Source organism: Hyla sarda, chromosome 11 (genome assembly GCF_029499605.1).
Source record: "Hyla sarda isolate aHylSar1 chromosome 11, aHylSar1.hap1, whole genome shotgun sequence".
NCBI lineage: Eukaryota > Metazoa > Chordata > Amphibia > Anura > Hylidae > Hyla > Hyla sarda.
Window position 1 is genome coordinate 6,823,061 of NC_079199.1, and position 18,516 is coordinate 6,841,576.

Genomic DNA, 18,516 nt, shown 5'->3' on the forward strand with positions numbered 1-18,516 from the left:
AGGAAGGGAATACAGATGAGAAGGGAAGAGAGGAGGAAGGTAAAACAGGGAAGAAGAGAAGAGAGGAGGAAGGGAATACAGGGAAGAAGAGAAGATCGGAGGAAGGGAACAAGGGAATAGAGGAGGAAGGGAATACAGATGAGAAAAGAGAGGAGGAAGGTAAAACAGGAGAGATGAGGAAGGGAATACAGGGAAGAAGAGAAGAGAGGAGGAAGGGAATACAGGAAAGAAGAGAAGAGAGGAGGAAGGGAATACAGGAAAGAAGAGAAGAGAGGAGGAAGGGAATACAGGGAAGGAAAGAGAGGAGGAAGGGAATACAGGGAAGAAGAGAAGAGAGGAGGAATGGAATACAGGGAAGAAGAGAAGAGAGGAGGAAGGGAATACAGGGAAGAAGAGAAGAGAGGAGGAAGGGAAGAAGAGAATAGAGGAGGAAGGGAATACAGATGAGAAAAGAGAGGAGGAAGGTAAAACAGGAGAGATGAGGAAGGAAATACAGGGAAGAAGAGAAGAGAGGAAGAAAGGAAATACAGGACTTGAGAGGGAAGGAAAAGAGGAAGAATAACTCCACCTGTGCCATGTATGACATAGAATAACTCCATATGTAGAAGACAGGAGGTCTCCGGGGTTTATATTTGCCTCTTTATTATTTTGGGGAGAATTATTTATTTAAGCAGAAATCTTCCTATGGATAAGACTTATGGACAGAACTAATTCCCGGCTTGTGATTGGCTGCGGAGCTGATCGGGGTTTCTTCTTCTTTCCCGCACTCTATGGAAAGGTGACTGTGATTTTAGCTGCGAACTGTGAAACAGAAGAGAACACAGAGTGAGCGGCACTGATAGGGAAAGGAAGAATTGTCATCCATCATAAAGCTCCACTCTAACCCTATAGTGACTGCAGGTAACCCCTTCACTGCCTCCTCCTCATGAGATGATGATGGGACGTCCCCCCGTGCACCCTCCATCACCCTCAGATATCACATAACACCCGTCTGCTGTCCTGTTAGTAACGCCAAAGCTCTAACATATACTGCAGCGCTGTACACACAATTCTGTCCCCAAAATGTTTTCTCAGTCCTGAACAATACGGGAAAGATGTAACATAAGAGAAAATGTAATAACGTCACCTTATTTCCCCTCCTCTCATATCCGCCCATACGAGTTACTTCAGCAGTCAGGGCCGAGCAGACGTACACAGTGATCCGGGGGACATCGAGTTTAACCGTCCTACAAAATCACAGAACAAGATCATTAAATACAATTATATAAATATATATATATTACATAAACATGAGACTAAACAAGTGAGCAATCTCTGCATTAACCCCTTAGGGACTCAGCCCATTTTCACCTTAAGGACTTAGCCCCTTTTTGCAATCCTGACCACTCTCACTTTATGCATTAAAGGGGTTCTCCGGTGCTTACACATCTTTTCCCCTATCCAAAGGATAGGGGATAAGATGCCTGATCGAGGGAGTCCCGCAGCTGGGGACCCCCGGGATCTTGCACGCGGCACCCCGTTTGTAATCAGTCCCCGGAGCGTGGTCTCTCCGGGTCTGATTACCTACGACCACCGGGCCGGCGGCGTGTGACGTCACGCCTCTGCCCCCGTGTGACATCACGCTCCGCCCCTCAATGCAAGCCTATGGGAGGGGGCATGACAGCTCGTCTGTAATCAGACCCGGAGCGACCACGCTCCGGGGACTGATTACAAATGGGGTGCTGCGTGCAAGATCCCGGGGGTCCCCAGCGGCAGGACTCCCGCGATCAGGCATCTTATCCTTTGGATAGGGGAAAAGATGTGTAAGCACCGGAGAACCCCTTTAATAACTCTGAGATGCTTCAACCTTTTATTTTGATTCTGAGATAGTTTTTTCAGGACATATAATACTTTAAAATACTGGTTAAATTTTGGCGTTACTTGCATCCTTCATTGGTGAAAAATCCCAATATGTCATGAAAATGTTTAACATTTTTCATTTTTCTGACTTTGAAACTTTCTGCTTGTGAGGAAAATGGACATTCCAAATAATTGATATATTGACTCACAAATACACTGTGTCTACTTTGTGTTTGCATCATAAAGTTGACATATTTTTACTTTACTTTTTTTTATTTTTCAAAGTATAGCAGCAATTTTCAAAATTTTCACGCAAAATTCTAAATCTTAATTTTTCAGGGACCAGTTAGGTTGGAAGTGGATTTGAGGGGCTTTTCTGTGAGAAATACTCCATAAATTACCCTGTTCTAAAATCTGCACCCCTCAAAGCATTCAAAATGACATTCAGTTTGTTAACCCTTTAGGTGTTTCACAGGAATAGCAGCAAAGTGAAGGAGAAAATTTAAAATCTTCATTTTTTACACTCGCATGTTCTTGTAGAGCCATTTTTTAAATTTTTTAAAGGGGTAAAAGGAGTGATATCCCCCCAAAATGTGTAACCCAATTTCTCTTAAGTATTGAAATACCTCACATGTGAACGTAAAGTGCTCTGTGGGTGCAGTAGAGGGCTCAGAAGGGAAGGAGCGACATTTTGGGGAGTGAATTTTGCTTAAATGGTTTTTGGGGGGCATGTCAGATTTAGGAAGCCCCCATGGTGCCAGAACTGCAAAAAAACTAAAGAAAAAAAAAAAAAAACACATGGCATTCTATTTTGGAAACTACACCCTCAAGGAATGTAACAAGGGGTACAGTGAGCCTTAATACCCCACAGGTGTTTGACGACTTTTTGTTAAAGTTGCATGTGTAAATAAAAAAAAAATGTCACTGAAATGCTGGTTTTCCCCAAATTCTAAATTTTTACAAGCGGTAATTGGAGAAAATGACCCCCAAAATTTGCAACCCCATTTCTTCTGAGTATGGAAATTCCCCATGTGTGGACGTCAAGTGCTCTGCTGGTGAACTACAATGCTCAGAAGAGGAGGATTGAGCTTTTGGAGAGAGAATTTGTTTGGAATGGTAGTCAGGCCCCCCCCCCCCCCAAATGGAAATTACACCCCTCACAGAATTTAATAAGGGGTGCAGTGAGTATTTACACCCCATTGGCGTTTGACAGATCTTTGGAACAGTGGGCTGTGCAAATGAAAAATAAAATTTTTCATTTTCACAGACCACTGTTCCAAAAAATCTGTTAGACCCCTGTGGGGTGTAAATGGTCACTGCAACAGCTGGAGGCATACTACTAAAACTCCCAGCATGCCCTTTGGCTGCCCAAGCATGCTGGGGGTTGTAGTTATGCAACAGCAGGAGGCACACTGGTTGCAAAACACTGGGAGTTTGTTACTTAACTCAGTGTTTCGCAACCAGTGTGCCTCCAACTGTTGCAAAACTACAACTCCCAGCATGTACGGTCTATCATTGCATGCTGGGAGTTATAGTTTGCAACAGCTGGAGGCGCACTGGTTTTGAAACACTGAGTTAGGTAACAAACTCTGTGTTTTGCAACCACTGTGCCTTCAGCTGTTGCATAACTACAACCCCCAGCATGCACAAACTACCAAAGGGCATGCTGGGAGTTGTAGCTGTGTCTTCTGCTGTTGCATAAAAACAACTCCCAGCATGCCCTTTTGTGCATGCTGGGAGTTGTTGCTAAGCAACAGCAAGAGGCCAGCCTTACCTCCTGCTGCTGCGCTCTGATGATCTGCCTGCCGCCGACTCCGCTCCTGGGGCCCCGATCCCGCCGCTGATGCCGGGGATAAGGGGCCCAAGCCTCAGGTGAGGACTCCCGGCACCCGCTCTTGCTCTTCAAAACAGGGGCTGAGCGGGTGCCGTTAGGGCCACCTCACTCCTGCTGCTAAAGGATGATGGGTGCCATCTCAGACAGCACCTATCATCCTTTTTTTCCCGAGTCACCGTGGACCCAATTGATCCGAAATTGCCACAAATCGCCAATCTCAGGACCCCCCAGGCATTGTCACGTACAGGTATGCCCTGAGTCCGTAAGAGGTTAATGTATCTGCACCCCACTGGAACCCACTGGAATGGTCAAAAAAGGAAAGAATTATAGTAGTTATATGCTTGTATATAGGAACAGTATTATAGTAGTTATATTCTTGTATATGTTACGCCGAGCGCTCCGGGTCCCCGCTCCTCCCCGGAGCGCTCGCTTCACTCTCCCCGCGGCAGCGCTCCGGTCACGTCCTCTGACCCGGGGCGCTGCGATTCCGCTGCCAGCCGGGATGCGGTTCGCGATGCGGGTAGCGCCCGCTCGCGATGCGCACCCCGGCTCCCCTACCTGACTCGCTCTCCGTCTGTTCTGTCCCGGCGCGCGCGGCCCCGCTCCCTAGGGCGCGCGCGCGCCGGGTCTCTGCGATTTAAAGGGCCACTGCGCCGCTGATTGGCGCAGTGGTTCCAATTAGTGTGTTCACCTGTGCACTTCCCTATATCACCTCACTTCCCCTGCACTCCCTTGCCGGATCTTGTTGCCTTAGTGCCAGTGAAAGCGTTCCTTGTGTGTTCCTTGCCTGTGTTTCCAGACCTTCTGCCGTTGCCCCTGACTACGATCCTTGCTGCCTGCCCCGACCTTCTGCTACGTCCGACCTTGCTTCTGTCTACTCCCTTGTACCGCGCCTATCTTCAGCAGCCAGAGAGGTGAGCCGTTGCTAGTGGATACGACCTGGTCACTACCGCCGCAGCAAGACCATCCCGCTTTGCGGCGGGCTCTGGTGAAAACCAGTAGTGGCTTAGAACCGGTCCACTAGCACGGTCCACGCCAATCCCTCTCTGGCACAGAGGATCCACTACCTGCCAGCCGGCATCGTGACAGTATATAGGAGCAGTATTATAGTAGTTATATTCTTGTATATAGGAGCAGTATTATAGTAGTTATATTCTTGTATATAGGAGCAGCATTATAGTAGTTATATTCCTGTATATAGGAGCAGTATTATAGTAGTTATATTCTTGTATATAGGAGCAGTATTATAGTAGTTATATTCTTGTATATAGGAGCAGTATTATAGTAGTTATATTCTTGTATATAGGGGCAGTATTATAGTAGTTATATTCTTGTATGTAGGGGCAGTATTATAGTAGGTATATTCTTGTATATAGGAGCAGTATTATAGTAGTTATATTCTTGTATATAGGGGCAGTATTATAGTAGTTATATTCTTGTATATAGGGGCAGTATTATAGTAGTTATATTCTTGTATATAGGAGCAGTATTATAGTAGTTATATTCTTGTATATAGGAGGCAGTATTATAGTAGTTATATTCTTGTATATAGGGGCAGTATTATAGTAGTTATATTCTTGTATATAGGGGCAGTATTATAGTAGTTATATTCTTGTATATAGGGGTAGTATTATAGTAGTTATATTCTTGTATATAGGGGCAGTATTATAGTAGTTATATTCTTGTATATAGGAGGCAGTATTATAGTAGTTATATTATTGTATATAGGGGCAGTATTATAGTAGTATTATAGTAGTTATATTATAGCAGTATTATAGTAGTTATATTCTTGTATATGGGAGCAGTATTATAGTAGTTATATTCTTGTATATAGGAGCAGTATTATAGTAGTTATATTCTTGTATATAGGAGCAGTATTATAGTAGTTATATTCTTGTATATAGGAGGCAGTATTATAGTAGTTATATTCTTGTATATAGGGGCAGTATTATAGTAGGTATATTCTTGTATATAGGAGCAGTATTATAGTAGTTATATTCTTGCATATAGGGGCAGTATTATAGTAGTTATATTCTTGTATATAGGAGCAGTATTATAGTAGTATTATAGTAGTTATATTATAGAAGTATTATAGTAGTTATATTCCTGTATATAGGAGGCGGTATTATAGTAGTTATATTCTTGTATATAGGAGCAGTATTATAGTAGTTATATTGTTGTATATAGGAGCAGTATTATAGTAGTTATATTCTTGTATATAGGGGGCAGTATTATAGTAGTTATATTCTTGTATATAGGAGGCAGTATTATAGTAGTAATATTCTTGTATATAGGAGCAGTATTATAGGAGTTATATTCTTGTATATAGGGGCAGTATTATAGTAGTTATATTCTTGTATATAGGAGCAGTATTATAGTAGTTATATTGTTGTATATAGGAGCAGTATTATAGTAGTTATATTCTTGTATATAGGGGGCAGTATTATAGTAGTTATATTCTTGTATATAGGAGGCAGTATTATAGTAGTAATATTCTTGTATATAGGAGCAGTATTATAGGAGTTATATTCTTGTATATAGGGGCAGTATTATAGTAGTTATATTCTTGTATATAGGAGCAGTATTATAGTAGTTATATTCTTGTATATAGGGGGCAGTATTACAGTAGTTATATTCTTGTATATAGGAGCAGTATTATAGGAGTTATATTCTTGTATATAGGGGCAGTATTATAGTAGTTATATTCTTGTATATAGGAGCAGTATTATAGTAGTTATATTCTTGTATATATAGGAGGCAGTATTATAGTAGTTATATTCTTGTATATAGGAGCAGTATTATAGTAGTTATATTCTTGTATATAGGGGGCAGTATTATAGTAGTTATATTCTTGTATATAGGAGCAGTATTATAGTAGTTATATTCTTGTATATAGGGGGCAGTATTATTGTAGTTATATTCTTCCTTACTGTTTAGTCAATGACTTTCTCCACTTTGTCAGGTTGGCATCATTGACGGCTGCTGACACTGCTGCTTCCTTTCCTCCATCTGGTAAGATGATCAGGGCGCTCATATACTGGTTCCTTGGAATCTCCAGCATTGTGAATCCCAGATTCTTATCGACCATTACATTGTATTCTCCTTTTAGCTGGACCAGGTATTGACTGCCTTCACTGACAGGAACTTTCCACTTATCTAAAAAAATTAAAGAGAGTGAATAAATCACTAAACCATTGGCCGCAGACTGAGCACAACGTGTGGATTGATGGTGGTGACCGGATGTGCCCAGGGGTGGAACGAGTTGTAGAAATCACAGCCAATTCATAGAACTGGGGAGAAATATTTTCCCGTATTGGTTTGCTGCCCGGCTGGCAGCGCCTACTAACAATGCTTGGAGTGCCTGTCTGAGGGCAGCATTCTTCCTGTGACAGCACAGTGCTACCATCTTGCTAGGTAACTCTGGAGGGGACAGGGGAGTCTATGAGGGGTGACAAAGGAGTTGGGGGGGGGGGGGCACAGAGGTGTGAAGGGGGAAGCAGGAGCCGGTAAGGGGGACAGATGGCTCTAGGAGGGGGGACCAGAAGATTTTGAAGGGGACAGAGGGGTCTGGGGAAGGGCAGAGTTGTCTGGGGGGGGGGGGGGGCAGAGGGTCTGGAGGAGAAAACAGGGCTCAGTAAGGGGTGAAAAGGGATCTAGAAGAGAACAGTACAGGGATGGGATTCAGCCGAACTGAGAAAAAAACAGTATGTGTGGGTGAGGGGCTACAGTGTCAAGGTTGTAACAATTATTGTCTTTAAATATGGCTGAGGATCTGTTGACAAAGGGAGAAACTAATGATGTCTGGGCGTCAAACTCTGAAGATGGAAAAAGTAGCTGGAAGAGGTCATGAAGATGTAAAGGAAAGACTATACAGAAGACGTCACCTGTGAGTCAGTGATATCATAGTAGCAGCCACAGAGAGTTAGTCAGACGGTGCTATGGTACGTCACTCAAGGTGGTGAGATGTATCACTTTGTGACGCCAGGGCACTGTTAACCTACACTGTCTGAGAATAGGACAGCTTCTCCTGGGCCAGGCGCGGGGTTATAAATACACCGATGCCAGGTTACGGATAACTGTCTTTACTGAGGCAGGAGTAAGTGTTACAATCCTCACAGCGCAGATAAGAGTGGAGGAGATGTAGTGTAACCCTTGGGAGCCCTGTAGACTTGCTGTGACCTATAGTATTGTACTTGGGACTTTAGACTTAATGCGGATGCCTCCCTCACTAGGGTTCTGATAGTGTCTAATTTACTCTACAACGCCATGGTATGAACTATCACTGAGTGCCTCATTGACTCACCGGGTATTACGCGTGCAATAGGAATTTCGGAATCCTCCTGGGTGGGGATCAATTGCAGAATGGCGCGGTCGCTTGCTCAGAGATTTGTTTTAGGCTTCCCTTAGAACACCTCACACTCCTGCTGTCTCTTCTCCACACTGCAGCTTACACTGAGCTCGGCACACAGCTCTTGGACTAGGCCCAGACTAGACTGAATCTGAACTGAATAGCTCCTCCCCCCTACACTATATATGGCCTAGCTAGGGGGCCTACCATTGGGCAATCAGGGACATATGGGTACTTAGCATCATACTTCCTCACAAATATTCTGTACATTTCTTAAGGTTGAGTGCAAAACATAAATTAACAGGCAAAGACTATAACAAATATTAAAGGGGTACTCCGGTGGAATTTTTTTTTTTTAAATCAACTGGTGCCAGAAAGCTTAACAGATCTGTAAATTACTTCTATTAAAAAATAATTTACCCTTCCAGTACTTTTAAACAGCTGTATGCGACAGAGGAAATTCTTTTATTTTTGATTTTTTTTTTTTGTCTTGTCTACAGTGCTCTCTGCTGACACCTGTCTGTGTCAGGAACTGTCCAGAGCAGCATAGGTTTGCTATGGGGATTTTCTCCTGCTCTGGACAGTTCCTGATACGGACATCAGGTGTCAGCAGAGAGCACTATGGACAAGACAAAAAGAAATAAAAAAAGAAAAGAATTTCCTCTGTAGCATACAGCTGCTAAAAAGTACTGGAAGGGTAAATATTTTTAAATAGAAGTAATTTACAAATCTGTTTAACTTTCTGGCACCAGTTGATTTAAACATTTTCTTTTTCCACCGGAGTACCCCTTTAAAGCATCACCTGAGCAGCAGGGCCTAGCACAGGCACCTGAAGCAATGTTTACCTGACAGGACTTACTCCGGTACTGGGACACCACAATTGTGTATTCTCCTGACTGTCCCATCAGAGCTGCAGTAATGATGGGTCATACAACAAGTCCTAGCTTTCCCCTCCCATGGCTTAGATTATACTTGGTAATAACTTCATTAGCTCTTTACTCCTATTTGGAATTATATTTATTGAACTCTTATAGTCAAAATGGGGGACATTCGTCAAGGTATTTAGAGCCTTTTTTTTTTTTTGCTTACAAAAGTTGCACAAAGAGTCATACATGCGCCTAAGCACTTTTTTGTGCGACTTTTGTGGCTAAGCAAAAAGTTACAAACAGCCTTACCTAAGCAAATTTCAGTTTTCACTTTGCAGTGGTCAGGTATTTATGATCTGCTGAAGTCGCACATAGGCAAAAAAGGTTGCAAACCCCCTTCAAAAAGTCGCAAGTCTACGCCAGGTCTGACCTGGAGTACAAAACTCCCGTAAGTGAGCAAATCTAAAAAGTCACCGCGGCTCATCCCCCCCGCCGCTCATCTACCCACACCCCCCTCCGCTTTTGCTCATCCGCCGCGGGGGGAGATGAGCGGCAGAGGAGGGGATATGAGCGGCAGAGGGGAGAGATGAGCGGCGGAGGGGAGAGATGAGCGGCGGAGGGGAGAGATGAGCGGCAGAGGGGAGAGATGAGCGGCGGAGGGAAGAGATGAGCGGCAGAGGGGGGGATATGTGCGGCAGAGGGGGGATATGAGTGGCGGAGGGGAGAGATGAGCGGCAGAAGGGGGGATATGTGCGGCAGAGGGGAGAGATGAGCGGCAGAGGGGGGGATATGAGCGGCAGAGGGGGGGATATGAGCGGCGGAGGGGAGAGATGAGCGGCAGAGGGGGGATATGAGCGGCGGAGGGGAGAGATGAGCGGCGGTGGTGGAGGAGAGATGAGCAGCGGCGGCGGGGGGAGATGAGCGGCAGCGGCGGAGAAGAGATGAGCAGCGGCGGCGGGGCACGGATGAGCGGTGGCGGAGGAGAGATTAGCAGCGGCGGCGGGGGGACAGATGAGCGGCGGCAAGGGGGGGGACAGATGAGCGGCGGCAAGGGGGGACGACAGATGAGCGGCGGCAGTAGCAGAGTCGGCAGGCTCCTAGATATACAAAACTACACTGTAATTTCATATTTCCCGGCCTGGGATGTGTTTGGCTGGTCAAAGGGGCCCGAGCTCCCTACTTAAGGGGCTACTGATTTCTACCTAAGGGGGCTACTGATAACTACCTAACAGGGCTACTGTCATTACTACCTAAGGAGGCTGTTTCTGTTACTACCTAAAAGGGGCTGCCACTACTATTACCTAAAGGGGTGGGTACTACTGTATATGGGGGCCGCAACTATATACAGGGGGACCTACCTACAGGGAGTAACTATCTACAAGGGGCAGCTATCTACACAGGGACCTACCTACAGGTGGTACCTCCCTACTCTTGGCACCTGTGTAATGAGGGAAACTATGTGAAGGGACCTGTCCACTTTCTGGAGCGACCTAACTACCTAATGGGTGGGGGACGGACCTACCTACTCTTCCCCAACCCTCTTATCTAGCCTATTATTACTGTATGGAACGTTATAGGTGCAGGAAAAGTGCGGAGCCTAAAATGTTTATCTGGCAGGTTCTGTGGAGACAAGTTGTGAAAGGAAGAAGTCGTCATGACGGTCTGGGCCAGAAGGAGAAAAAAAAGGAAAGTGATCGACACCCGATCAGAGAAGACGTCACCTGTTGTAACTACGTAAACCCTTATATGGTCTGCAGAGCCTATGTACAGCTGATATGTATCACTATATGGTCACTGTATGGGGGGAATATTTCCTCCTTGTATACTGGGAACATTGGTCTCAGTACACAGGATTTGGTCAGTAACCCCCACATGATGGTAATATGTATAGTGATAATATTCCTCCTTGTATGCTGGTATTATTGGTACTATTGGTTTCAGTATACAGGATTTGGTTAGTAACAGTATGATGGTAATATGTATGTATGGTGATAATATTCCTCCTTCCCCATTGAACTAAAGGGCTCTTGTTTTTCTTGTCCTGTGGTTCAAATATTTTTTTTAAATTGATGATTGGGAAGATAGCGTGCAGGCCCGGGGGGGGGGGGGGGGTGGGATGGGTTGGGGGGGTGGTGGTAGGCCTTGAGCTGTTTAAGGGGCCCAAAAATTTCTGATGGCGGCCCTGCTGGTAGTTGCGGGCGGGCGGGAGGGTGGCAGAGGAGCAGAGCCGGTCGGCTTCCAGGGATATGAGACTACACTGTAATTCCTTATTTCCCAGCCTGGGCTGTGATTGGCCGAGACCAACCAGCCAATCACAGCCCAGGCCGGGAAATATGAAATTACAGTGTAGTTTCATATCCCTGGAAGCCGACCGCCTCTGCTCCCCGGCCACCCGCCCGCAACTGCGAGCCATTACAACTACAACACCCAGCATGTCCTCACTGAAAGGGCATGCTGGGAGTTGTAGTCCTGTAACAGCTCAGGTAGCCGGTGGGTGGGAGATGTGGAGAACGGGGGGGGGAGGACAGCAGCGGGGAACATGAGCGCAGGGGGGGTGGACATTAGCGGAGGGGGATATGAGCGGAGGGGAGGACATGAGAGGACGGGGACTTGAGCGGAGGGGGGGGGGGGGGATGAGGGGCCGGGTTGCGGAGCCGGCCGGCTCCCAGAAATACTAAACTACACTGTAATGTCATATTTCCCGGGCGGTGCCGTGATTGGCCGAGATCATGGCACCGCCTGGGAAATATGAAATTACAGTGTAGTTTCATATTCCTGGGAGGCGGCCAGCTCGGCAACCCGCCCACCCGCATGCACTACCACCACCAGCCCGCTAGCCATTGCGACTACAATTCCCAGCATGTCCTCACTGTTAGGGCATGCTGGGAGTTGTAGTCTTGCAACAGCTAGCGGGCGGGCTGTAGGTGCGGACGGGTGGCCGGTGAGCGGCTGGTGCCTCCAGCTGTTGCTAAACTACAACTCCCATGACGGGAGTTTTAGTTTAGGAACAGGGTTTCTCCAGCTGTTGTTAGACTACAACTCCCATGACGGGAATTGTAATTTAGAAACAGCGAGACTCCAGCTGTTGCTAAATTACAAGTTATATCTTTCCCAGACAGCCAAAGGCTGCCTGGAAATGATGGGAGTTGTGGTTTAGCAACAGCTGGAGGCTCACTGTTTGGAAACGCTGGTTTATCGTTTTCCCTAAGGGAGGGCACCATAAATGTACTAACTAATTTTCCATGTTTTTTTCTTCTCATTTCAGATCCGTGTATGCAGAGGACTCCTTCAGAATTGGTGGACTCCGTCAATGACCAGCATTTTTTTTGTAGAAAATTTATAAAATGGTTAACGAGGGCTTGTGGGGGAGTGTTTTTTGGAATTAAAGTTTTTAAAAAGCGTTAGTCACAAAAACAGCTAGCGCTAACCCCCAATTATTACCCTGGTACCCACCGCCACAGGGGTGCCGGAAAGAGGTGGTACCAACAGGCCCGGAGCCTCAAAAATGGCGCTCCTGGGCCTAGGCGGTAACAGGCTGGCGTTATTTAGGCTGGGGAGGGCCAGTAACAATGGTCCTCGCCCACCCTGGTAACGTCAGGCTGTTGCTGCTTGGTGATACTGAAAATAATGGGAACCCTATGCATTTTTTTATTATTTGTGCAAAATATGTGAGTGGTTCCCCATATTTTCATTCTCAGCCAGATACCAACCAAGCAGCAACAGCCTGACATTACCAGGGTGGGCGAGGACCATTTTTACTGGCCCTCCCCAGCCTAAATAACATCAGCCTGTTACCACCTAGGCCCAGGAGCGCCATTTTTGACGCCGCGGGCCTGTTGGTACTGGCTCTTCCCGGTACCCCTGTGGCAGTGGGTACTGGAGTAGTAATTGGGGGTTAGCGCTAGCTGTTTTTGGGGCTAACGTTAAGCCCCAGCTTAGTAATGGATTTTGGATCAGACAGCTTCCACTACTAAGCCTGTAAAGTAAATTTAAAAAAAACAACACTTTTTAAAAACTTTTATTCCGGAAAACACTCCCGCACAAGCCCTTGTTAACCATTTTATTAATATATTAAAAAAAACGCTGGTCATCGACATAGTCTACCGAATCCCAACCGATCTCTGCATACACGGATCTTAAATTATACGAAAAAAAAACATGGAAAATTGGTTAGTACATTTATGGTGCCCTCCCTTAGGGAAAACACCCATGAACCAGCATTTCCAAACAGGGAGCCTGCAGCTGTTGCTAAACTACAACCCCCATCATTTCCAGACAGCCTTTGGCTGTCTGGGAAAGATATAAGTTGTAATTTAGCAGCAGCTGGAGTCTCGCTGTTTCTAAACTACAACTCCTGTGATGAAAAAATTATCCCTTACACATCCCGTATACGGATAAATAAAAAGGTTAGAGGTGTCAGAAGAGGACAATTTTAAACGTGCTAATTTTCATATAAATAATTATATATATCTCACACATTTCTTACAGAGGAGAGGAGGTGGGGTTACAAAGTGGTGTTCTGGAGTCTTCTATTGGTTTTTGCTTATGTGAGCAAAATTTAGATAGTATGAAAAATATGTCACACGTAAGCAAAACCAAAAGCAAGAAAAAAAAGCCTACAGAACCCGCTTACAAAAGCAATGATGATAAATGTCCCCGAATGACTTTCTGCGGCACAGTATACGGCGGGCGTCCATCACGCCGAATAGGGAACCTGACATTTTATTCTCACCCCTGGACTTACCTGCACAACTCACAACAACAGCGTCTGTACTTTCAGCAAATCCACCGAAGAGATCATTGATTTTTTTGCTGGTTTTTGAAGTCACAAAGTCATTGAGTTTGGTTTTGGCATCAATTGTTTTTTTAAAATCTGTCGGTGTCACGTTTGCTTTTTTATTACCCGGCTTCCGACCACTAGAGAGAAATATGGAGACGGCATCAGTGAACTGAAACCTGCTCATAGGATCGTCCATCTCTTTATATGTGGAGACAAGGGATTCAAAGCTACATGCAACACTGAAAATGACAAAGTCTAAGGCATTCTTTGCTGGCAAATGTCGGGGGATTTGTAAAGTCAGATAGGAAACCTGCGGGACCACTAAGTGCAAAAGAGACATCCCCACACACAGGAACAGCAGGGTCTTCATTTTATGTCTTTTGTTTTCCTATAACAAAAAAATATATATAATTATATACCAGGTTATACCAGCATGGTCCATATCACTATATGCAGGAGATATATAACTTATACCAGCTGTACATATATATTATATACAGTATATACCAGGTTATACCAGCATGGTCCATATCACTATATACAGGAGATATATAACTTATACCAGCTGTACATATATATTATATACAGTATACACCAGGTTATACCAGCATGATCCTTATCACTATATACAGGAGATATATAACTTATACCAGCTGTACATATATATTATATACAGTATATACCAGGTTATACCAGCATGGTCCATATCACTATATACAGGAGATATATAACTTATACCAGCTGTACATATATATTATATACAGTATATACCAGGTTATACCAGCATGGTCCATATCACTATATACAGGAGATATATAACTTATACCAGCTGTACATATATATATTATATACAGTATATACCAGGCTATACCAGCATGGTCCATATCACTATATACAGGAGATATATAACTTATACCAGCTGTACATATATATTATATACAGTATATATAACTTATACCAGCTGTACATATATATATTATATACAGTATATACCAGGTTATACCAGCATGGTCCATATCACTATATACAGGAGATATATAACTTATACCAGCTGTACATATATATTATATACAGTATATACCAGGTTATACCAGCATGATCCTTATCACTATATACAGGAGATATATAACTTATACCAGCTGTACATATATATTATATACAGTATATACCAGGTTATACCAGCATGGTCCATATCACTATATACAGGAGATATATAACTTATACCAGCTGTACATATATATTATATACAGTATATACCAGGTTATACCAGCATGGTCCATATCACTATATACAGGAGATATATAACTTATACCAGCTGTACATATATATATTATATACAGTATATACCAGGTTATACCAGCATGGTCCATATCAATATATACAGGAGATATATAACTTATACCAGCTGTACATATATATTATATACAGTATATACCAGGTTATACCAGTATGGTCCATATCACTATATAAAGGAGATATATAACTTATACCAGCTGTACATATATATTATATACAGTATATACCAGGTTATACCAGCATGGTCCTTATCACTATATACAGGAGATATATAACTTATACCAGCTGTACATATATATTATATACAGTATATACCAGGTTATACCAGCATGGTCCATATCACTATATACAGGAGATATATAATTAATACCAGCTGTACATATATATTATATACAGTATATACCAGGTTATACCAGCATGGTCCATATCACTATATACAGGAGATACATAACTTATACCAGCTGTACATATATATTATATACAGTATATACCAGGTTATACCAGCATGGCCCATATCACTATACTGTATACAGGAGATATATAACTTATACCAGCTGTACATATATATTATATACAGTATATACCCAGGTTATACCAGCATGGTCCATATCACTATATACAGGAGATATATAACTTATACCAGCTGTGCGTATATATTATATACAGTATATACCAGGTTATACCAGCATGGTCCATATCACTATATACAGGAGATATATAACTTATACCAGCTGTACATATATATATTATATACAGTATATACCAGGTTATACCAGCATGGTCCATATCACTATATACAGGAGATATATAACTTATACCAGCTGTGCATATATATAATTATATACAGTATATACCAGGTTATACCAGCATGATCCTTATCGCTACATACAGGAGATATATAACTTATACCAGCTGTACATATATATTATATACAGTATATACCAGGTTATACCAGCATGGTCCATATCACTATATACAGGAGATATATAACTTATACCAGCTGTACATATATAATTATATACAGTATATACCCAGGTTATACCAGCATGGTCCATATAACTATATACAGGAGATATATAACTTATACCATCTGTACATATATATTATATACAGTATATACCAGGTTATACCAGCATGGTCCATATCACTATATACAGGAGATATATAACTTATACCAGCTGTACATATATATTATATACAGTATATACCAGGTTATACCAGCATGGTCCATATCACTATATACACGAGATATATAACTTATACCAGCTGTACATATATATTATATACAGTATATACCAGGTTATACATGGTCCATATCACTATATACAGGAGATATATAACTTATACCAGCTGTACATATATATTATATACAGTATATACCAGGTTATACCAGCATGGTCCATATCACTATATACAGGAGATATATAACTTATACCAGCTGTACATATATATTATATACAGTATATACCAGGTTATACATGGTCCATATCACTATATACAGGAGATATATAACTTATACCAGCTGTACATATATATTATATACAGTATATACCAGGTTATACCAGCATGGTCCATATCACTATATACAGGAGATATATAACTTATACCAGCTGTACATATATATTATATACAGTGTATACCCAGGTTATACCAGCATGGTCCATATCACTATATACAGGAGATATATAACTTATACCAGCTGTACATATATATTATATACAGTATATACCAGGTTATACATGGTCCATATCACTATATACAGGAGATATATAACTTATACCAGCTGTATATATATATATTATATACAGTATATACCAGGTTATACATGGTCCATATCACTATATACAGGAGATATATAACTTATACCAGCTGTACATATATATATTATATACAATATATACCAGGTTATACCAACATGGTCCATATCACTATATACAGGAGATATATAACTTATACCAGCTGTACATATATATTATATACAGTATATACCAGGTTATACCAGCATGGTCCATATCACTATATACAGGAGATATATAACTTATACCAGCTGTACATATATATATTATATACAGTATATACCAGGTTATACATGGTCCATATCACTATATACAGGAGATATATAACTTATACCAGCTGTACATATATATTATATACAGTATATACCAGGTTATACCAGCATGGTCCATATCACTATATACAGGAGATATATAACTTATACCAGCTGTACATATATATTATATACAGTGTATACCCAGGTTATACCAGCATGGTCCATATCACTATATACAGGAGATATATAACTTATACCAGCTGTACATATATATTATATACAGTATATACCAGGTTATACATGGTCCATATCACTATATACAGGAGATATATAACTTATACCAGCTGTATATATATATATTATATACAGTATATACCAGGTTATACATGGTCCATATCACTATATACAGGAGATATATAACTTATACCAGCTGTACATATATATTATATACAATATATACCAGGTTATACCAACATGGTCCATATCACTATATACAGGAGATATATAACTTATGCCAGCTGTACATATATATTATATAGAGTATATACCAGGTTATACCAGCATGGTCCATATCACTATATACAGGAGATATATATAACATACCAGCTGTACATATATTATATATAACTTATAGCAGCTGTACATATATATTATATACAGTATATACCCAGGTTATACCAGCATGGTCCATATCACTATATACAGGAGATATATAACTTATACCAGCTGTACATATATATTATATACAGTGTATACCCAGGTTATACCAGCATGGTCCATATCACTATATACAGGAGATATATAACTTATACCAGCTGTACATATATATTATATACAGTATATACCAGGTTATACCAGCATGGTCCATATCACTATATACAGGAGATATATAACTTATACCAGCTGTACACATATATTATATACAGTATATACCCCGGTTATACATGGTCCATATCACTATATACAGGAGATATATAACTTATACCAGCTGTACATATATATTATATACAGTATATACCAGGTTATACCAGCATGGTCCATATCACTATATACAGGAGATATATAACTTATACCAGCTGTACATATATAATTATATACAGTATATACCAGCATGGTCCATATCACTATATACAGGAGATATATAACTTATACCAGCTGTACATATATAATTATATACAGTATATATAAACTCTGTCTCCCCTATAACACCCTGTATTACCTGACTCAGCTGTATATGACTGGACCTCAGTATAACGTGCACTGTGGTTATATAGCCTTCATGTCATCAATGTCCAGTGAGCAAGAACTGCAGCCAAGCCCTGTAGATTTATGTTCCTTTGTTATAATTTGGTTATGTGTATAAAGACTGGGATCTAGTTTTTATTTTAACCTCTTTATGACCACTGATCCATCTTTTTACATTGCACGGTGGTTATTGTATATGAAGGTGCTGAGCCCACTATATGTGCGGAGGATGGCGGTTTGGTTTTATATATAATATAT

The 18,516-nt window shown here is 41.9% G+C and overlaps 1 protein-coding gene across 1 annotated transcript; it reads right to left on the bottom strand.

Annotated features, from left to right (window-relative positions):
- Positions 1-627: 627 nt before the first annotated feature.
- Positions 628-18,438, bottom strand: LOC130295639 (serpin A3-6-like). The gene is made up of 5 exons (XM_056546560.1): positions 18,233-18,438; positions 13,632-14,055; positions 6,604-6,829; positions 1,127-1,226; positions 628-801 (listed from the first exon to the last, which is right to left on the bottom strand). The coding sequence occupies exons 2-5, from the start codon at positions 14,035-14,037 to the stop codon at positions 769-771; spliced, it is 765 nt and encodes a 254-aa protein (XP_056402535.1). The 5' UTR covers positions 14,038-14,055; positions 18,233-18,438; the 3' UTR covers positions 628-768.
- Between the last annotated feature and the right edge of the window lie 78 nt (positions 18,439-18,516).